Genomic DNA, 20472 nt, shown 5'->3' with positions numbered 1-20472 from the left:
TTTCTTTTAATTAATCTTCGTTCCCCTTTCCTTCCCTTTCCGTAGCTATATTTTTTTTTCCCTTCCATTTTGTTTTCCTTTTCCCTTCCCTTCTCTTCCCGTTCCCCATTTTCCTCTAGTGCTAATTCCCCACTGCCCTGCTTATCCCTCCCTTTCTATGTATATTTTCTTTCCCTCTCATTTTCTTTTTCGTTTCTCCTCGTCTCCTTTCTTTTCCCTTTCAATATTTTTCCTAGTGCTGATTTCCTACTGCCCTGCGCCGCCCATCCCATTTTTTGAGGTGTGGATGGGTGGGGGTGGAGGGGGTTGAGAGTGAGTGGGAGTGGGTAAGTGTGGGCTGGTGTGGGTGGAGGGGGGATGGAGGAGGTTGAGAGTGGGTGGGAGTGGGTAAGTGTAGGTTGAAGGGGGGTGGAGGGGTTTGATAATGGGTGGGAGAGGGCAAGTGTGGGTTGAAGGGGAGTGGAGGGGTTTGATAATGGGTGGGAGTGGGTAAGTGTGGGCGGGTGTGGGCGGCGTGGGCGGGCAGGACACTACAGGCACATAGATAACTCTGCAACACACTAATTAATGCAAAACGACCCCCAGAACCCGGAAGTGATAATGGGATAACCAAATGAACTAATTAGCAACCTAAGTAGACCTCCAGACGATGCACCCCTCTAAACACCCCCTCTACACCCTCACCCATCACCCTTACACCCACACCCCACGCCTCTATACACTCCCACCCGCCCTATCTTCATCCACGCCCATTGTCACATTTCCATAAGCGCTGCAACCTCCTCAACACCCTAAGAGCTCCGTGTAAGGGTGTTGGATCCTCCTCTGAACCGGTTCGCATCGGTCATTACTATTAAGAGTGTAAGCCGACTATCTGAAAGGCGATCTTGACCCTCCAGAGATAGAGTTGGAACCCACGTATAATGGTGTACCTTTCCTACCTTACCCCCCCCCCCCCACCCAGCTCCTTCCTCTGAATATCTCTCTTTCATTTTTCGTTTCTTTCTCTTTCTTTCTTTCTTTCTTTCTCATACCTTTTTTGTCTTGTCTCTTCGTTCTTTTTCTCTCTATTCTATCTCTTCCTTTTCTTCATTTGTCTCTTGTCCTCTGTTATCAGTACGTTTTCTATTGTCTATTTTCTACATGTTTCGTTCCTCTTTTTTTTTCCTCTTTCCCACTTTTCTGTACTCCTCTTCCTCTTCTTTCTCTTCCTTCCTTCCTTCCTTTATTCATTTATCGCCTCCGCTATTTCCGTTTTGCTCTCGTTTTTTCATTCCTATATTTCCTTTCCCTTCAATTTACCTCGTCAGTGTGTGTGTGTGTGTGTGTGTGCGGTAACAGGTGTTTGTGTGTTCGTGGGTGTGTTCCGAGCTGTTACGAACTTTCACACACACACACACACACACACACACACACACACACACACACACACACACACACACACCTGGACACTTGTTTTGTATTACCTGACTTTCGGAAAATGAGTTTACGGCCAATAAATTAATTAAGCCATTTTAGCCCCGGGAATTTTTACGAGGAGGAGGAGGAGGAGGAGGAGGAGGAGGAGGAGGGTAGATAGTGGTAAACGGAGGAGGAAAACGAAGAAAAGGGAATAGAAAATGGGAAATGAATAGGTAAAATAAAAGAAGGAAAATAAGAAAAATTGACAGTAGGAGAAAAGCAAGAGATGAAGGGAAAATCAAATAAAAGGAGGAATAAGAAAATATCGAGAATGAATTAGAAAAAGAGGAAAATAGATAAGAGGAAAAAGCGACAAACGATGACGAGCAGGATAAAGATAAAAAAGAAAGAGAGGCAAAGTTGAATTAAAGAAAAGGAGAATGAAAAAAGAAAATCAGACAAAATGGAAAGGAAAGTGAGGGAACAAGAAGAAAGGAAAGAGAAAATTGTAGAAAAAAAAGAAAAAAGAAAGGAAAGTAGAGGAATAGGACAGAGAGAGAGAGAGAGAGAGAGAGAGAGAGAGAGAGAGAGAGAGAGAGAGAGAGAGAGAGAGAGAAATCTACGGGATGAAGCGGCCAGCCTTTAACATGTGTGTGTGTGTGTGTGTGTGTGTGTGTGTGTGTGTGTGTGTGGGTTAAGTGGATATTATGGACACACACACACACACACACATATTCGCCTACAAACAAACACACAAAAAAAAAGTATACCACCACCACCACCACCACTACCACTACCACCACCACTACCACCACCACCACCACCACCACCACCTTGCAACACCAGAACACAATCAACACCGCCTTGCACCACCACACTAACACCGCCACCGCCATCACCACCACCACCACCACCGCAACACCACCACCACCACTACCACCACCACCACCACCACCGCAACACCATCACCACCACCTTGCACCACCACTATAACACCGCCACCACCACCTCCCCCACACCTGCCACTCTCCACTCACTTATTTTAGCGTCATGAAATGCAATTATGGAGGTAGGAAAGGTAGGGAGGGAGGGGGAGAGGGAGGGGGAGGAGAGAGGGAGAAAAGGATGAAGGAGAGAGGGAGAGGGAGGGAGGAGGGAGGGAAGGAGTAAGCTTGCCACCCACCTCGATTCTTTTACCTTCTCTCTCTCTCTCCTTCCCTTTCTTCTTTTTTCTCTCAGATTTTTTTTTCTCTTTGTTCTGTGTCTTCTTTTAATTTTATTTCTTCTTCCTTATTATTTTTTTGTTCTTGTTCTTTTTTTGTTTTCACTTTTTTTCATAATATTCTTGTTCTTGATCTTCTTCATCTTAATTTCTTCCTCTTTTCTTCTTTTTCTTCTACGTAACCTTTTTCTCATCCACTTGCCGCTGTTTTCTTTTTTCATCTTGTTATTGTTATTATTAGTATTTTTCTTATTATTTTTCTTCCTTCTTTTCCACAAGTTTATTTATTTTTTTCTATATTATCGATTTCCCTTTTTTTCCCACTGATTTCACGCTTCTTGTTTGAGAGAGAGAGAGAGAGAGAGAGAGAGAGAGAGAGAGAGAGAGAGAGAGAGAGAGAGAAGAGAAGAGAAGAGAAGAAGAAAAAGAAGAAGAAAAAGAAGAAAACATCAAACACATCAAAACATTGGTTGAATTCCTGCTCTAGTTACCTCCACTGCTACCGGGCACCTCCTCCTCCTCCTCCTCCTCCTCCTCCTCCTCCTGGCCACTCCCTCGTAATAAACATGACCATCCCCTCACTGCCTCATGTCTCTCAAATTCCTGTGTGCGGGCTAAGACTAACCTCACAGGCACACCCAGACCAGAGCTACGTCAAGGGCTTCAGTTCGGGCCATACTTTAAACACCTCGCCGGCCAAGGCCACGTATTTAACAAGGCTTTCATAAGGGTGTGGGTAGTTGGGTAGTTTTATGACCCTGATGGTAGTTTGACACTTCTTCTGTACCATGAAGATAGCGCCACTATAAACACTTGCCTGCGCCATGACGGGCTGGGGCCAACTACCATTCAGGCCCCTCAAGAAAGTCTACCTGCGCTATAGGCGTAAACGTAAAAAAAAAAAAAAAAAGAATCTAAAGAAACACTCATTATAGTCTGACTGATATAATTTTTGGCCTTTGGAAATAGTTGATGGAAGAACCTAACCTAACCTAACCTAACCTAACCTTACCTATCCTTCCTGCTCTGGCGTCTGAGTGTCTCCTATATAACCTGAACCAAAGGGCTACGTTGAAGGGGTCAGTGTTTCCAGCCAGCGTCGACTTCCCTGCGGTAACGTCTGAACCAAAGGGGCGAAATTGTACGTTAAAACCTTCAATTTCCTGCTGTGGCTTCTGAGTGTCCCTTGTGACCTAAACCAAAGGGGGAAAGGTTACGTTAAGGGCGTCAATGTTTCCACCGATACTTTTCCTTCAGCGTCCCTTCAAGTGTTTGTCTTTTATTATTAGAAAGAAGTTCATTGGCTCCCTACGAAGGCCACTAATAATAAGGCTGTTACGATGGGCCATGATAAACGGTGGTCGGATAAGGTGGGTTAGGGTAGGTGCGGTAGGCTGGGTAGGAGAAAGGTAGGCTGGGTAGGTCAAAGGTAGGCTGGGTAGGACAAAGATATGCTGGGAAGGTCAAAGGTAGGCTGGGTAGGACGAAGATAGGCTGGGGAGATCAAAGGTAGGTTGGGTAGGACGAAGGTAAGCTTGAAGTGGACTGGTGGATGAGTGGTTGTGAATGTGGAGAAGGGGGTGAAATGGTGGAAATGTGGAAGAGGTGGAAGAGGGTGGACGAAGGGGTGGTGAAGGCGGTGGTAAGAAAATGAGAAAGAGAGAGAAGGAAACACAGGTGGAGGAGGTGGTGAAGAAGAGGACAGGTGAGGTAATTAAGGTGGTGAGAGAGGTGAGGGAAATGGAGGTGCAGGGGTGATGATGACGGTGGTGAAGGGGGTGGAGGTGGAAGGAGGAAGGGGAAGGGGAGAGGAGATACCGTTTGAAGAGGAGGTTGAGAGGGGGGAGAAGGGAGGTGGAGGGGAAGGTGGTGAGGCTGGTTGAGGTGGTGGTTGTGGTGGAGGGGAGGGGGGGAGGGGGGGGTCAGTCAAGGTGGTTTGGTGTACTCAATTAGCCACGGTGGTGTGAGGGAGGAGAGGAGGAGTGTTGCCTGACGTCACTCCTCCTCCTCCTCCTCCTCCTCCTCCTCCTCCTCCTCCTCCTCCTCCTCCTCCTCCTCGTCTTACCTTTCCAATTTTAAGACAGTCATCATCACACTAATTTGTAACACACATGAACCTCTCTCTCTCTCTCTCTCTCTCTCTCTCTCTCTCTCTCTCTCTCTCTCTCTCTCTCTCTCTCTCTCTCTCTCTCTCTCTCTCTCTCTCTCTCTCTCTCTCTCTCTCTCTCTCTCTCTCTCTCTCTCTCTCTCTCTCTCTGAAAATTTATTGATACATCTCTTCTTCTTTCTACCCCCCCTCCTCCTCCTCCTCCTCCTCCACCTGTTTTTACCTTTCTCGCGGAGGCAGTGTCATTTTACCTTATAAGTGATGCTAATTTGGGCATATGGAGGAGGAGGAGGAAGAGGAGGAGGAGGAGGAGGAGGAGGAGGAGAAAGAGAAGGGAATAAACTCATATCTCTATTCTCAGATACTCGATATTATATTTTTTTCCTCTTCTTGAATTTTGACCTTTGTATACTTGTGTTTCGTCTCATGTGTTTGTGTATTCCTAAACATTTCGACGCCCACGCATACACACACTTGACAAGGTTGAAGGAAGGAGGGAAGAAGAGAAAGGGTGTTGAGTAATTAATTCGTATACTCCTAATGTCAAGGCTTATCCCACGCCTACTGCTGAACTGAACTGGGTGGGAAAGGCGCGTTCGGATGTAATGGGATAAATGGGAAGCCGGGGTGTTTTGGACTGAAGGAGGGAAGAAGCCGGGGTGTTTTGGACTGAAGGAGGGAAGAAGCCGGGGTGTTTTGGACTGAAGGAGGGAAGAAGCCGGGGTGTTTTGGACTGAAGGAGGGAAGAAGCCGGGGTGTTTTGAGAGAAGAAGCCGGGGTGTTTTGAGGGGTGTTTTGAGGGGTGTTTTGAGGGAAGAAGCCGGGGTGTTTTGAGGGGTGTTTTGAGGGAAGAAGCCGGGGTGTTTTGAGGGGTGTTTTGAGGGAAGAAGCCGGGGTGTTTTGAGTTGATGGGAAGAAGCCGGGGTGTTTTGAGAGAAGAAGCCGGGGTGTTTTGAGTTGATGGGAAGAAGCCGGGGTGTTTTGAGGGGTGTTTTGAGGGGTGTTTTGAGGGAAGAAGCCGGGGTGTTTTGAGGGTGTTTTGAGGGTGTTTTGAGAGAAGCCAGGGTGTTTTGAGGGTGTTTTGAGGGGTGTTTTGAGGAAGAAGCCAGGGTGTTTTGAGGGTGTTTTGAGGGTGTTTTGAGAGAAGCCAGGGTGTTTGAGGGGTGTTTTGAGGGGTGTTTTGAGGGAAGAAGCCGGGGTGTTTTGAGGGGTGTTTTGAGGGAAGAAGCCGGGGTGTTTTGAGGGGTGTTTTGAGGGAAGAAGCCGGGGTGTTTTGAGGGGTGTTTTGAGGGAAAGCCAGGGTGTTTTGAGGGTGTTTTGAGGAAGAAGCCAGGGTGTTTTGAGGGTGTTTGAGGAAGAAGCCAGGTGTTTTGAGGGTGTTTTGAGGAAGAAGCCAGGGGTGTTTTGAGGGTGTTTTGAGGGAAGAAGCCAGGGTGTTTTGAGGGTGTTTGAGGGAAGAAGCCAGGGTGTTTGAGGGTGTTTGAGGAAGAAGCCAGGGTGTTTTGAGGGTGTTTTGAGGAAGAAGCCAGGGTGTTTTGAGGGTGTTTTGAGGAAGAAGCCAGGGTGTTTTGAGGGTGTTTTGAGGAAGAAGCCGGGGTGTTTTGAGGGGTGTTTTGAGGGAAGAAGCCGGGGTGTTTTGAGGGGTGTTTTGAGGGAAGAAGCCGGGGTGTTTTGAGGGGTGTTTTGAGGGAAGAAGCCGGGGTGTTTTGAGGGGTGTTTTGAGGGAAGAAGCCGGGGTGTTTTGGACGGAAGGAGGGAAGAAGAGAAAGGGTATTGAGTCATTGAAGTAGAGGAAGGGGAAATGAAAGAAAGAATGTCCAAAAGGAGAGAGACCAATGTAAGGGCAGAAAGAAATATAAGAAAGAAGGTGACGTGAAGGGTAACTGAAGGAAGGAAATTTGAATGAAAAAAAATGGAGGAAGGAAAAAAAAAAAGACCCAATGAAAAGGAGAACTGCGTGAAGGGAAAAAAAAGGAAGAATAAGAGGAAAGAAAAAAACGAGGAATAGAAGACAGAAAATGGGAAATAAAAGAAGAATAAGGAGAACGAAAGCAAAATGTGAGAGAGAGAGAGAGAGAGAGAGAGAGAGAGAGAGAGAGGGTGTCAGGGGGGGGGTTAAAGGCAGTCAGTAATAGGCAGAAGAAACGCGGTTAAGTGTGAGGAGGAGGAGGAGGAGGAGGAGGAAGGGGCTGAGATTAGGGTGATAAATGTTGGTGATTAGAGTGAAAGGTGTTGAGATGGTGGTGATAGTTGTAGTGGCGGCGGTGGTGGTGGTGGTGGTGGTGGCGGCGGTGGTAAACAGGAGTGGTTAATGTGATGGAGGTCAAGATAAGGGTGATAGGAGTGTCAGACAGGGTGTGAGGGCCTCGGGAAGATTGCCCTGACAGCTGATACGACGAGGCTGTCAGGAGGAGGAGGAGGAGGAGGAGGAGGAGGAGGATATAATGAAGACAAGTATTAGAGGCGTTTTATCAAGAGGACAAAGAGGAAGATGGTCTTTGAGAAGATGATGATGATGAAGAAGAAGAAGAAGAAGAAGAAGAAGAAGAAGAAGAAAAAGAATTAAAAGAAGAAGGATTAGAAAGAGAAGAAGAAGAAGAAGAAGAAGAAAAAGAAAAAGAAGGAGAAAAAAGGAGGAGGAGGAGGAGGAAAAGGAGAAGAAGAAGAAGAAGAATGAAGATGGAGGAGGAGAAGAAGAAGAAAAAAAGAAGGAAAAGAAGAAGAAGAAGAAGAAAAAGAAGAAGAAGAAGAAGAAAAAGAAGAGGAAAAATAGTGGTGATAACAGCAGCAGCAGTATCGGTATCACCCACGGAGCTAAGACAAAACCACAAGAAAAAATAAGGATGCAAAACAGGAAACAAAAAAGATGAATAAGAAACAGGTAGAACAAAAAATATATCCCAAGAAAGAGAAAAAAAGAACGAGAAGAAGAAGGGAGGAGAAAGAAACTCAGAAGAAGGAAGAGGAAAAGAAAAAGAAAGGGGCAGTAGAAGGAGGAGGAGGAATAAAAAAAAAGAAAGATGAGGAGGATGAAGTGGAGGAGAGAAAAAAAAGGGCAATAAAAAGAGGAGGAGGAAGAAAAACAAAAGAAGGAAGTTATTTTAAGATCTCAGGGCGTGGTGTGGGTGTGGTGTGCTAGTGTGGTGGGGGCAGAAGGCGTGTGGTGGGGAGGAGGGGGGGATGGTAGAGGGGGAGTAAAGGGGGGGTAGGGGGGAGGGGGGCATAACCACAGTGACGGCTGGTAGTGGCTGGAGGGACAGGAATGGTTTATGGTAGGGGGAGGAGGGGAGGAGGTGGAAGAGGGGGGGGGAGGTAGGCAGTGGTTGAAGCCTAAATTAGTTTACCTGGCCTACCTACAGTGTCTTTTGTTGTTAAATGAAGGGGGGAGGGGGAGGAGGGGAGGGGAGGGGGGGAGGGGAGGCAATGTAGAGATGGATGGGAGTGTTAAGTGACTGGGGGGAGGAGGCTGTGGAGGAGGAGGAGGAGGACGAGGAGTAGGAGGAGGAGGAGGAGGAGGAGGAGGAGGAGAGAGAGAGAGAGAGAGAGAGAGAGAGAGAGAGAGAGAGAGAGAGAGAGAGAGAGAGAGAGAGAGAGCGGTCACTTTCCATTGTTACCTGTCGCCGGTAATTAGAAGTGGAGGCTCAGGTGAGTGACAAGGATTACTCTCACTTAAGGCCCCTCACACTTATCTCCTCCTCCTCCTCCTCCTCCTCCTCCTCCTCCTATTCCTCTTCCTCGAACGTTATAACTTCATTGTGTAGGTAATATCGCATGAATTTAAGTTTTATTTGTGTTTTTGATTGATTATTTTCATTCACTTCTTCATCTACACACACACACACACACACACACACACACACACACACACACACACACACACACACACACACACACACACACACTCCCTTCTTCGCTTTCACCCTTCTTTTATCATTCATTTCTTCTTTATCTCTTCCTTTTATATCCACTGTCCTCTTCTCCCTCTTTTTCTCTCATTCTTTCTTCATTAATTTTCTTTTATACATCGTCTGTCACACTCCACACACTCCTACTCTCTTCCCTTCCAATTCTCTCTTATTCCTCCTTGCTCACTTCTCTTATCTTCTACTCTCTTCCCTTCCCATTCTCTCTTATTCCTCCTTGCTCACTTCTCTTATCTTCTACTCTCTTCCCTTCCAATTCTCTCTTATTCCTCCTTGCTCACTTCTCTTATCTTCCCTTCTACACTCATTCCTTTGTCATCTCTTCCCACCTTCACCGCCTAACACACTCACTTTTCTTCTCTTCCCTTTCTCATTCCTTCTCTATCGCTTCGTCTGTCACATCACACTCCTACTCTCTTCCCTTCCAATTCTCTCTTATTCCTCCTTGCTCACTTCTCTTATCTTCCCTTCTACACTCATTCCTTTGTCGTCTCTTCTCACCTTCACCACCCATCACACTCACTTTCCTTCTCTTCCATTTCTCATTCCTTCTCTATCGCTTCTTACATCCAACACCTGACACACTCAACAGTCCACAAACCTTTCCCCTTTGCTCCCACTCTCTTTGGTTCATATTCTTAGACGCTTTCGCTTCTCACATCAGCTATTCATAAAGGTCAAAAAGGGGGTCAATAGGGTTCTAATGAGTGTTTCTTTAGATCATGTTACAGAAGCGGGGTCAAACTACCACCGGAGACATTAAACTACCCCTGGAAATGCCCAAAACTCATAGGAAAGCCTTGTCAAATATGTGAACTTGGGCGACGAAATGTTTTAAAATACGACTCTTTCTCTCTCATTCCTTCAGCATCATCCCCTTCCCGCCGCCTCCGCACACACTCACCAGCCTCCCGACCTCGTTGTTGTGTAGGTCGATGAGGAAGCGTGAGTCTCGCCCCTTCATCCCTGCGTCCACGAACAGCCGCGCGAACTTGCTCCCGAAGTCGATATTGTCCGAGCATCCGCCCCACTCCCAGTCTATGCCTGAGGGGGGGGGGTGTAGGGGAGGAGGGGCAGGTTTTGAGGGTAGTTGGGGGATGGGGGTATATGGGTAGGGGTGAGGGAAGAGGTAAGGAAGAGAGAGGAATGAAAAAAAAATAGCATCAGTTAATTGTTTTCCTTAATGACCCAAAGCTTACAAGACTAACAGGACTAATAACCTATAACATCCGGTACTTAATTACTGTATTCATCTCTCATTTACATTATATTTGGTGGGCAGTATTTACCTTCTTCCTTACTAACCTATCCATTGTGGGGAAACCTGTGGAAGGTATATGGTAGCAAGCCGGATATTGTACCTTTCCTGTGCCCCGGGGTAGTGGGTTCTTACTCTCCACAGGCTCAAGGACCAATGAGACGGATATAAGCACTGAGGCTAAGCGCAGCTATAACCTATGCCTCCAACACCACGCCTACACCTATGCAACACCTCTTAACACTACTGCAACACCTCTGGCACCACTACAACTTCTACCCCACACCGCTCAACACCCTCGCCACACCTGTCCTCACCTTTGGGACCCTTGGCGCGGTAGTCGCAGTTGCAGGAGTCGATTGTGCCCTCCGTGCAGGCCCGGGTCACGGTGTGGGTCACGGCGGCCGAGGTCAGGGCGTACAGGAAGGCCACCTCGCGACACGCTGCGGGGGAAGGCCAGGCAGGTGAGATAGGGTCAGGAGAAGGCCAGGTGAAGGTCATGATATAGGCTAAATTGGTATATATGTGATTGGGTCAGATTGGGTTGAGTTTAATTCGGTCAGGTCAGGTCAGATGGGGTCAGGCAAAGGCTAGGATGGTTTATGTGTGATTGGATTACGTTTGGTTGGGTTGAATTTGGTCAGGTATAGAATAGGTCAATTTATTGTTTTGGTTAGGTTAGTTACGTGGTATTAGGGTAGGTCAGGTTTGGCAGGGCTGGCTCAAGTTGTCTTTGGTCAACTTTGGTTTAGTTTGGAAAGGTTTGGTATAGTTGGCAGGAAAGTAAAATTAGTTGATGAGTTCAGGTGATCCAGAGCAAAGTTAGGTTCATTTTGGCTGGGTAAGGTCAGCTTCATTTTTGTTTGGGTTTAGGTTATGGTTGTACTCGGTTAGGTTAGGTTTTGTTAGGTTTATCTTCCGTTGATTCAATGAAAAAAATGATAATATTAGGGAGAATAGATGGAGAAAAAGGGTAAGGGAACAATTGAGAAGTTAAGAGTAAATCGGAGGGAGGGAAGGAGGCTGGGAGGGTAAAGGAGAAGGGGGAGGAAGGGAAGGGAAGGAGGGGAGGGAGGGGATTAAAGGGTCAAAAGTTCAAGGGAAGGAGGAGAAAAAATAGGCTTATATAAGTTTGCGAAGGATGAATATAAGTGTTAATACACACACACACACACACACACACACACACACACACACACACACACACACACACACACACACACAATAGAGAAAAAAAACACGAATAGATACACACAGACAGAAAAACAAAAAAACAAAAAAACATTGATTCTCTCGTTTTTCTTGCATCTTTTCATTTTATCTTCTACTTCCCTTCCTCCTCCACCGTCTTCCTTCCGCATCTTCTAATAATGACTAACAATAATAATAATGATGATGAAAAATAATGATAATGATAATGAGAAATAATCGGTTAAATACACATAAGTATCTTTCTACTTTCCATACTCTCTCCTTTTCCTTCTCCCTCTTTCTTCCTCTTATACTTTCTTCTCTTCCCACTCCATCTCTTTTTCTTCCTTTTCCTCTCTCCCTCTTCTCACACCTCTTCTCACTTCTCTCTTCTTTTCCTACTCCTTCAACCCTTGCTCTCACTCCCATCACCTCTACCTCCTCCTCCTCCTCCTCCTCCGTCTTCTCCCTCACCACCCCCTCTCTCCCTCCCTCCCTCCTTGGATTGCTTCTTACTTCCCCATCAAAATTCCCGGAGTGAGCGGCCGGGGCGGTTTTATGGCCACTCGCAGGCTGGGCGAGGCTGGGAATGGCCGGAGACTCTAGATATTGATTATTTGACTTCAATTTACGACCCTGCTGGCATTCGAAGTCGTAGCGGCGCCCCGGACGACCCTCAGACACCTGGTGATACGTAAAAGTGGTGCTGGAGGGAGAGAAAGAGAGAGGTAGAGAGAGAGGAAGACAGAGGGAGTGGGAGAGAGGGATGGGGCATTCTCCCATCCTCTTATTTCCTCTTCCCAACACCAGTCTCTCTCCCCATCCATCAATCTCTCCTCGCGGCGATAAAGATGGCGATAAGGGCGGCGATGAGGGCGGCGATAAGCGGGCTCTGTTTTCCCACAGCCGAGGCTCATTACTCCTCATTATCATATCGAACAGAGTGCAATTCCTGCCATAGCCCGGAGATGCCGCGGAGGCCTGGCGCGCCGCCCGCCGACCTGCCGCTCTCACCTGGCCACGGAGGGACCATGGAAACATGAGAAGGCAGGCAACAGGAAGCATATTGGCTCACTACGAGGTTGCCCGCTCTGGTGATTTAGTCTGCTCGACAGTCACTTCGTGCCTGCAGAGCAGATGAAAGCACGCCGGTATTATATTTACTCCTGACACAACGACGCAACGGTCAATTCAGTTTTAAAGGAGGTGATGGCATTCGCGCGTTTTACTTCTGAAGGATGGTTGTTCCAGTGGCGGATGACTCGGTTTGAGAAGAAACTTATGCCAATGTCTACTAAATCGCCTCGGTTGAATAGGTAAACCGTTGTATCAAGTTCTTGAGTTGTTTTTTTTAGCTCAAAAAAAGTTGAAGTGGTCGACGTTACTGAACCTCTTAAGACTTCTTGAAGACCTGTATTATATTTCCTCGTATCCGTCTCTTTCTTCCAGCGTAAAGAGGTTGATTCGCCTGAGTCATTCTTCGTACGGATGAGCTTCAAAGTGTGCGAGCATTTTCGTAGCGCGTCGCGTCGTCGTCGTTTTAGGAGGAGGAGGAGGAGTTGAGTTATAGAAAGACATGTGGGTGGACGAGGAGAGGAGAAGAGAAAATGGAAAAATAAAAGAAGGGAAGTTAAACAAGAGGAGGAGGAGGACTGATGAAGGAAAGGAAAGGCAAAGGTTGGTCATTGGGTGTGAGTGGATGGCGGAGAGCGAAGGGTGGAGGAGGGGAGAGGTGTGTGGTGGGAGGGAGCAGGAAAGAGTTGTGTGGGGTATGGGGAGGGGCGCGTGTGTTGATGTGTGGTGAAGGTGAGGCAGCGGGAAGGGTGAAGGTAATGGGGAGGAATGGGGGAAGGAAGGGGGAGTGGAAGGGGAGAGGGAATGGGGAGGGAAAGCGAGGACAGGTAGTCGTGAGAGATGGAATATTAGTGATGGTGCTACTACTACTACTACTGCTACTACTACTACTACTACTGCTACTACTACTACTACTACTACTACTACTACTACTACTACTACTACTACTACTACTACTACTACTACTACTACTACTACTACTACTACTACTACTACTACTACTACTACAATAACAGAGGCAGTAGAAGCAATACATAATGACCACACACACACACACACACACACACACACACACACACACACACACACACCTAGCTGTTCTCCCTTCCTCTGTGATTAATATCTTCATCATCATCATCAGCGAGAGAGAGAGAGAGAGAGAGAGACTTTTAGCCCCTCGACAGTCTCATTGTATTCGATAAGGGAGCAAAAAGTGTTTAAATGACAGCAGAAACCCCGCTTATTGCACGACCCACGCCCCCTCACGCCCCCCCGCGCCCCCCACGCCCCCCACGCCTACATCTCTTCCCCCTGCATCCCCTTAAACCCCCCCAGGAGACCAGACACCCCATACAGAAGGAAGGTTAAGTTCTGGGGGAGTTAATATTAAGCGGACTGTCTGTGGCGAAGAGAACTGATTGAAAAAAGGTATTAGATAGTGTACAATGACGCCCCCCTCCCCTCCCTCCCCCCTCCCTCCTCCTCCCTCCCTCCCTCCCTCCCCCTTTCTCCCCCCCCTCAGCCTCCCTCCCTCCTTCCCTCCGCCTCTTCCCCCTTCCCCTCCCCTTCTATTCCTATTCTTCCGTCTCCTTCATCTTCTCTTCTTCGTTCCTTCCTTCTTCATCCCTTTCCTCCTCTTCCTCCCCTTTCTATTCCTCCCCTTCCTTCCTTCTACCTCCTCTTCCTCCCTTTCACTCCCCTTCAATTTCATCCCTTCTCCCTTTCTTTATCGTCTCCCTTTACTTCTTTCTCCTCTTTTCTCTTCTCCCCTTCCCTTCTCCCTTTAATCTCTTTCTCTTTTCTCTTTCCCTCTTCCCCCCTTCATCATCTCTCCTTTTCCCCTCTTCATCTTCTCCTCCCATTCTCCTTATGTCTCTTATTTCCCCCTCATTCCTCCCTTCTTCTTCTCCTCACTTCCCTTTCCCCCTTTTTCTTTTTGTTTCCCCTTTCCTCTTCACTTCTCTCTAACTCCCATCCACTCCTCCTCCCCTACTTTCTCTCCTCTTCTTCTCCTTCCTCCATTTCATCCTATTCTGTAGCTCCCCTCCTTCCCCTTCACCTCTTCCTGATTCTTCCCTTCCTCTCCCTTTTCCGTTTTCCCTTCATCTCTCTCCCTCTGTTCTCTTTTCTTTTCCTCTTCTCCTCTCTCCTTTCTTTTACCTTTCTTTCGTCTCCTTTTCTCTTTCAACCCCCTTCCCTCCATTCTCTCTCCTCTCTTCCCCTATACTTCCATTCCACCTAATTCTTCCCTTCCCTTATCTTTCCCTTCCCTATTTCTCTTCCTTCTACCTATTCCCATTTACTTTTCTCCTTCCCTTTTGTTTCCTTCCCTTCTTTTTCCCTTGCCATTTATTATTTTTAGTATTAGTATTGTTATTAGTAGTAGAAGTATTATTATTAGTTGTAGAAATAGTAGTAGCAGTAGTAGTAGTAGTAGTAGTAGTAGTAGTAGTAGTAGTGCCATGTGGGATAATAAAAATGAAATAAAACAAAGAATCTAGGAAAAGGAAGAAGAAGGAAAACGAAGCTGAAGTAGACTGCAATAAATGCCACATAAACAAAGGAGGAAAAAATAAGAAATAAAAGGAAAGAAAAAAAATACCAGAAGCAAAAAAAAAATCAAAACGAGCTTAGATGAAAATGAAAGACGTGAAAATAGAGAATAAAGAGAATTTAAAGAAGTGAATAAAAATAAATAGATGAGAGAAATGAAGAGAACAAAGAAACAGTTACGTTAACATAAAGAAAAGAACAAGGCAAGAAAATATAAGAGAAAGAGGAACAAGTAAACGTAACCGAAGAAAAAAAATAATAATGAATGCAATTATAAGAAAAATAAACAGAATGGATAAGAAAGGAGAAAAAATGATTTGTAAAGAAAAAAAAGAAATACGAACTTGAAAAAAAGAAGGAAAAAAAGCTTTAAAGAAAAAATGAAAATAAGAAAAAGAAAAATCTAAAATGAAAAAGATAAATGCAAAAAGAAAAAATGAACTTAAAGAATAAAAGGGATAAATTAACTTACAAGAAAAATGAGAAATTGGAAAAAAAAAATGATATTAATAAGTGCTGAAGAAAAAATAACCGGAAAATAAAGAAGAGGAACAGATAGACGTAAAGAAAAAAAAGATGAAAAAGCTAAATTCAAACACGAAAACGAACTTAGACGTCTGAGAGAAACATCAGAAAACACTCAAACAAAAAAAAAGCAGTATGTAGACTTAAGAAAAAGAGAAACAAGAAGTAAAGACGAAAAGAGGAGGAAACAACCTTGAAAACAAAAAAAAAAGGTGCGTTTAGACATAAAAAAAAAGAAAGGAGAAAATTTAACCTTGAAAAAAGAAAAGAAAAAGAAATAAGGAGAATGGGATGGGAGAAAATGAACGGGGGAAAAGGAGAAAAGATGAAGGGGGAAGAGGAAAAGGGAAAAGAGAAAAAGGTTAAAGGGGGAAGGGAAAGGGAGAAGAGAAAAGAATGGGAGGAGGAGGAAGAAATGGAAGAAGCGGTAAGTGTGAAGTGGGTGAAGTGAGGAAGAGAGGATATAAGGAAATGATTAAAAAAAGTACTCAAATAAATAACGAAAACTTGAAAAAGATATAAACAAAAAAACTGACATACAATAAACTAACGACATAGAAAGCAAAACTACGAAAGCAAAGAACAGTGAACTTATAAGTGAAAAACAGAAGAAAAAAAAGAATTTGAAAGGGAAAAAACGAAACCAACTCAAAAAAAAATATAAGCAGAAACAAAAAAAGAAACCACACACACACACACACACACACACACACACACACACACACACACACACACACACACACACACACACATAAAAAAAAGATAACGAAACCCTCAAGGCGGACACAGTGGCTGGCTACAAGACACGGAAACCTTGAAATAGTATGTGAGAAATGCCTGGGACGCGATCCACACATGTTTTAGTCCAGTCCTGCCTCTGTCCTGACCCCCCCCCCCTCCCCTTAGTCCTCTCCGCCCCTCCTTCCCCTTCCCCAGTCCTCTTCTGCGTCCCCTCCTCTCCACCTGCTCATCCTCATCCTCTTCTTCCTTCAACTCTTCGTCTTTCCATCTCTTTTCATTCCCCCTTTCCCTTCATTTCTCTCTTCTACACACTCCTCATATGATCCTCCTCTTCCTCTTCTTTCTTCCTGTCTTCCCATCTTCATCTCTTCTCCATTTCCCATTCTACTTTTCCTCTCACTTCTCTTCTCATTTCCTCCCTCTTCTCTTCTTCTTCTCGCCTCTTCTCTTTTTCTCCTCCTTCCTCATCACTTCTCTTCCTTTTCTTCTTTTCTTTCCATCTTCATCTCTTCCTTTTCTCTCCCTCTACTTCTCCTTTCACTTCTCATTCCCTCATTCTCCCCATCTCTCCTCTCCTCTCCTCTCCCTTTTCCTTTTTCTATTATTTTTTCGTTTTCTTCTTTCTTTCATCTTTAATTCTTTTCTCCTCTTCTTCCTCATTCGTTCATTTCCTTCTACCCTCATCCTTCCTTCTTCTCCTTCATCATCCTATTAATCTTCACTTCTCACTTTCACACTCTTCTCTTCTTCTCTCCTCTTCCTTCTCTTCTTCTCTCCTTCTTCCCTTCACTTTCCCTCCATTTCCCATCAACCCCATCCTTTCCCCTCCTCATCCTACCTCTCCCTTCACTTCCTTCTGCGTCCAATCCTTTCCCCTCCTCCAATTCTTCCTCTCCCTTCTCTTCTTCCCATCCCCATACTCTCCCCTCCTTCTCTCTTCTCTTTTTCCCACCCCCACACAGTCTCCTCCCTTCCCCTCTCCTCCCAGCCCATACTCCCACTCGTTCTCTCCTCCTCCCCTATATACCTTCTCCTCCCACCACCTAATCACCTGCCCTTCTCATCCTCCCCCCATTTCTTAATCACTGTATTGCTTTGGGAATTTAAACTTTGGGGGATTGGTGTTGGGGAATGGGCTGAAGAAGGGGAAAAGTGCCGTTGGGGAGGGGAAATAGGGGGGGGGATCAATGAGTGGAAGAGAAAGAAGAAGAAAGAGAGAAAGGAGGGAAAGAAGAGGGAAGAATAGATGAAAAGAAAGAGCTAGGAAATAAAGGGAAGGAAGGATGAAAATAAGGATAATGGGAGGAAGATAGGGAGGAGGAGGAGAGAGAGAATGAGAAAGGAAAACAGTGAGTAGATGAAGAAGTGAGGAAGAAAGGAGGAGCAATTAGAATGGGAGGATAAATGTGATGAAATAAGGAATGAGGAAGGAGAGAGAGGAGAGAAAATGGAGGAAGAGGAGAAGGAGGGGGAGATGAGATGAGGAGGAACGAGAGAGGTGAGAGTTGTGGGTGGAAAAGGAGGAGGAGGAGGGAGAGAAACGGGAGGAAAGGGAGGGGGGGAGGGAGGGGGTCAAGAGGGGGAGGGGGGGGTGTTGACGGGGAGGACCTGAAAACGTTCACGGCATGTACGGAATGACGATCTGTGTGACGACTCCTCTCATTCCCACACACACACACACACACACACACACACACACACACACACACATACAGATGATTTCTCTTCCTTTCTCTCTCTCTCTCTCTCTCTCTCATGCAAATAGCAATAGATATAGAGATAAACGTAATACTGTTTTTTGTTAGAGAGAGAGAGAGAGAGAGAGAGAGAGAGAGAGAGAGAGAGAGAGAGAGAGAGAGAAGGGGGGGTATTATAATCAAGGTGGGTGGTAAGGTAAGGGAGAGAAGGGTGCTGCTGCTGCTGCATGTACCTTGATGTATGTTACAGGGAGGAGGAGGAGGAGGAGGAGGAGGAGGAGGAGGAAGAGGAAGAAGAGGAGGGAGCCTGGGCGAAACTTCCACTAGTTTTTGCACCAACACCCACTCCTCCTCTTCCACCATCGCCGCCACCTCCTCCTCCTCCTCCTCCTCCTCCTCCTCCTCCTGACCTTCGTGGAGTCTCGTTTGCTGTAATGGAAATCTCACTGGAGGTTCTCACTCCCATGAACCATAACATCCCCTCCCCCAACCTCTTCCCCTCCCCCGGCTGGGTGAGCTGCACGCCGACTACCCGGGCCGGGATTCGAGCCCTGGCCCACGGATTCGTAGCTAGTCATGCTAATCACTGAACCGTGGATGTTGACGAACTACTTTTGCTGAAAAAATCAAACCCGCAAGAATGGGACCAAGGTTTAAGGTTTAAGGAGGCATGTAAAAACTAGCACACGAATAAGTTTGTGTGAGAAAAATAGAAATTATGCACTTGTCTGGCTGGTGCAAGAATGGTTAACAGTTCTTATCAGTACATCAGTTAGTCTTCAGTTGATAATGCTGATTTGCTTGTCTGTCTGTCTGTCCGTTGGTCTCTCCTGCTGTTCCTAGGTTCCGTCAAATCGGCGGTCTCTGTTTGTCTGTTTGTTTGCATGTCTGTCCGTATGTTTGTATGTTACTGTTTCACTAAATTGGCGCTTCATGTCTGTTTTCTCTCTAAAGGCTTCCACCAAATCGTAAAAAACAAATACAGTTTTTCATACAGTATATGTGTACGCTTGTCTGTCTCTGTTCAGGGTCCACCAAGTCGCGCGCTGCCTTTAGTTCATCCTTTTCCACCCATCGTCTCGAACGTTCACCAGAAGAATTAACCCGCGTCGAGTTAGGTTAAAAGATCACTTCCTCTCCTCCGCCTCTTAGCCACCTCAGTGCCTCCCCTCCCCGTCCCTCCTCCTCCATCAGCGTCGACTGCAGCACCTCCAGCAGCACTGCCAGGCCGGGGTGGGCGTCAGGGTCGCTGTTGCTGGCGCCCCCACCCAGGCATGGACGGGGCCCAGTGAGGGACGGTGCTCCAAGCGGCCCAGCACCTCCTACATAAGGAGGGTCAGCCCATAGGCGTCGCTGGTCTTGCCGTACGATGCCGCGTTGATCAGCATCTCCGGGATTAGCCGCGAATACTTGACTGTATCCGTGGTAAGCACGAGCAGCTCCTGGTGCCCAGGCGGCGCACCACGCCCACGTCGACCACGGTGACTTTGGGGCCGCCGCGCCCCTCCTGTTTCCGGGCGCATACATTGTCGGGCTTGATGTCATTGTGGGCGTAGCCTGCAGCTTGCGGGCGGCCTGCAGGAAGACGCTGAGGGCTGTGGCTGTGGAGCGAGGCGTCGCCTTTAAGTATTCTTTGAGGGTAGCGCCTGCGAAGAGACTCGAGTTGGCGCATCGTTACGCAGGCCCCGATCAGCCGCTGCAGGAGACTCCTGGGAAGGTCTTCAGCACAACCTCCTTCCCCGTGCGAGGGTCGCGATCCTTCACGCACGTCCCGAACGTGTCTTTGCCAAGATAGTTCCTCTCAGTGACGCTCAGCACCTTCACCTCATAGCGGGTCAACATGGGCACGTCGGCAGCCGCCAGCGGCCGCCTTGCCCGTTGCTGTTTGAAGGAGAGTTTGTGGCCGCCCCACCAACAACGGCGGCGTGGCACTGTGGCGGCCGGCTGCTGCCTGCGGACGAGGCTTTACACTTCTCGGCGGCGCCGGTGGACGCGTCAGGTCATCGCCATGCCTTTTCTCGTTCATCTTGAGCCGCGAGCCACGCGCTGGGCCATGGCCTCTTTCTCGGCTAGCTGGGCGACAGCGAGGGCGATGGCGGTCCCTTTCTTGATGCACGAACAGAACTTTTGATTTTGTTCTTGGTGCGGCGTCTCGCTCGCCGGGATTCGTGTTCTGACTCGAGCTGACGCCCTGCGCCGCCACATTGCAGAGTGCGGCGGCGTCATGCGAGCCGCGGCCTTCGTTTTCGTTTTTAAGGCGTCGCGGGCGAGGAGATCGTGTTGCTAGTCTTGTGACTTTCGGCCATTGTTGTGTCTATGTCGGCTGTCACCTACAGTCTTGGGGCGGGGGACCACCAGAGTTTTAGGTGTTCAAATCACCGGAGCCTGAAGGTAGGACAACTCACCGAGCTTAGTGGTAGAAGGCAAGTCAGGTGACCACCTCCACCCCCTTCCAGCAGAGTGGTGGATGAGTGGAACAGGCTTGACAGTCATGTCGTGTGCCAGTACCATAGATACATTCAAGAAATGGTTCATGGACAGTGAGGTTAGATGGGGTTAGGTTTACGGGAGCTGCCTTGTATAGACCTAAAAGGATTTCTCTGAGACTCTCCTGTTCTTATCTCATCTCTCTCTCTCTCTCTCTCTCTCTCTCTCTCTCTCTCTCTCTCTCTCTCTCTCTCTCTCTCTCTCGTGGTGTTAATTTCAATGTTATATATTCACAGGAGGGTTGGGATAGCAAGAAATAGGTGTTAAGTTGGTCAGCACACACACACACACAC

The 20472-nt window shown here is 47.0% G+C and overlaps 1 protein-coding gene across 4 annotated transcripts in view; it reads right to left on the bottom strand.

Moving 5' to 3' along the window:
• Positions 1–20472, bottom strand: part of LOC127006594 (protein Wnt-1-like) — a 96152-nt gene that overhangs the window by 17917 nt on the left and 57763 nt on the right. For all 4 annotated transcript variants that reach the window (XR_007759657.1, XM_050876674.1, XM_050876673.1 and 1 more), the window contains exons 3-4: positions 10229–10354; positions 9558–9697 (exon numbers count right to left, since the gene is read on the bottom strand). Coding sequence is in view for 3 of the 4 variants with exons in the window: in XM_050876674.1 (XP_050732631.1) it covers positions 9558–9697; positions 10229–10354 (266 nt within the window). In the remaining variant the exon portion in view is untranslated. The remainder of the gene's footprint in view (positions 1–9557; positions 9698–10228; positions 10355–20472) is intronic.

The sequence above is a fragment of the Eriocheir sinensis genome, chromosome 33 (genome assembly GCF_024679095.1).
Source record: "Eriocheir sinensis breed Jianghai 21 chromosome 33, ASM2467909v1, whole genome shotgun sequence".
Taxonomy (NCBI): Eukaryota; Metazoa; Arthropoda; class Malacostraca; order Decapoda; family Varunidae; genus Eriocheir; species Eriocheir sinensis.
Note: the sequence above shows the minus strand (reverse complement) of the source record. Positions and strands in the feature narration are given on the sequence as shown.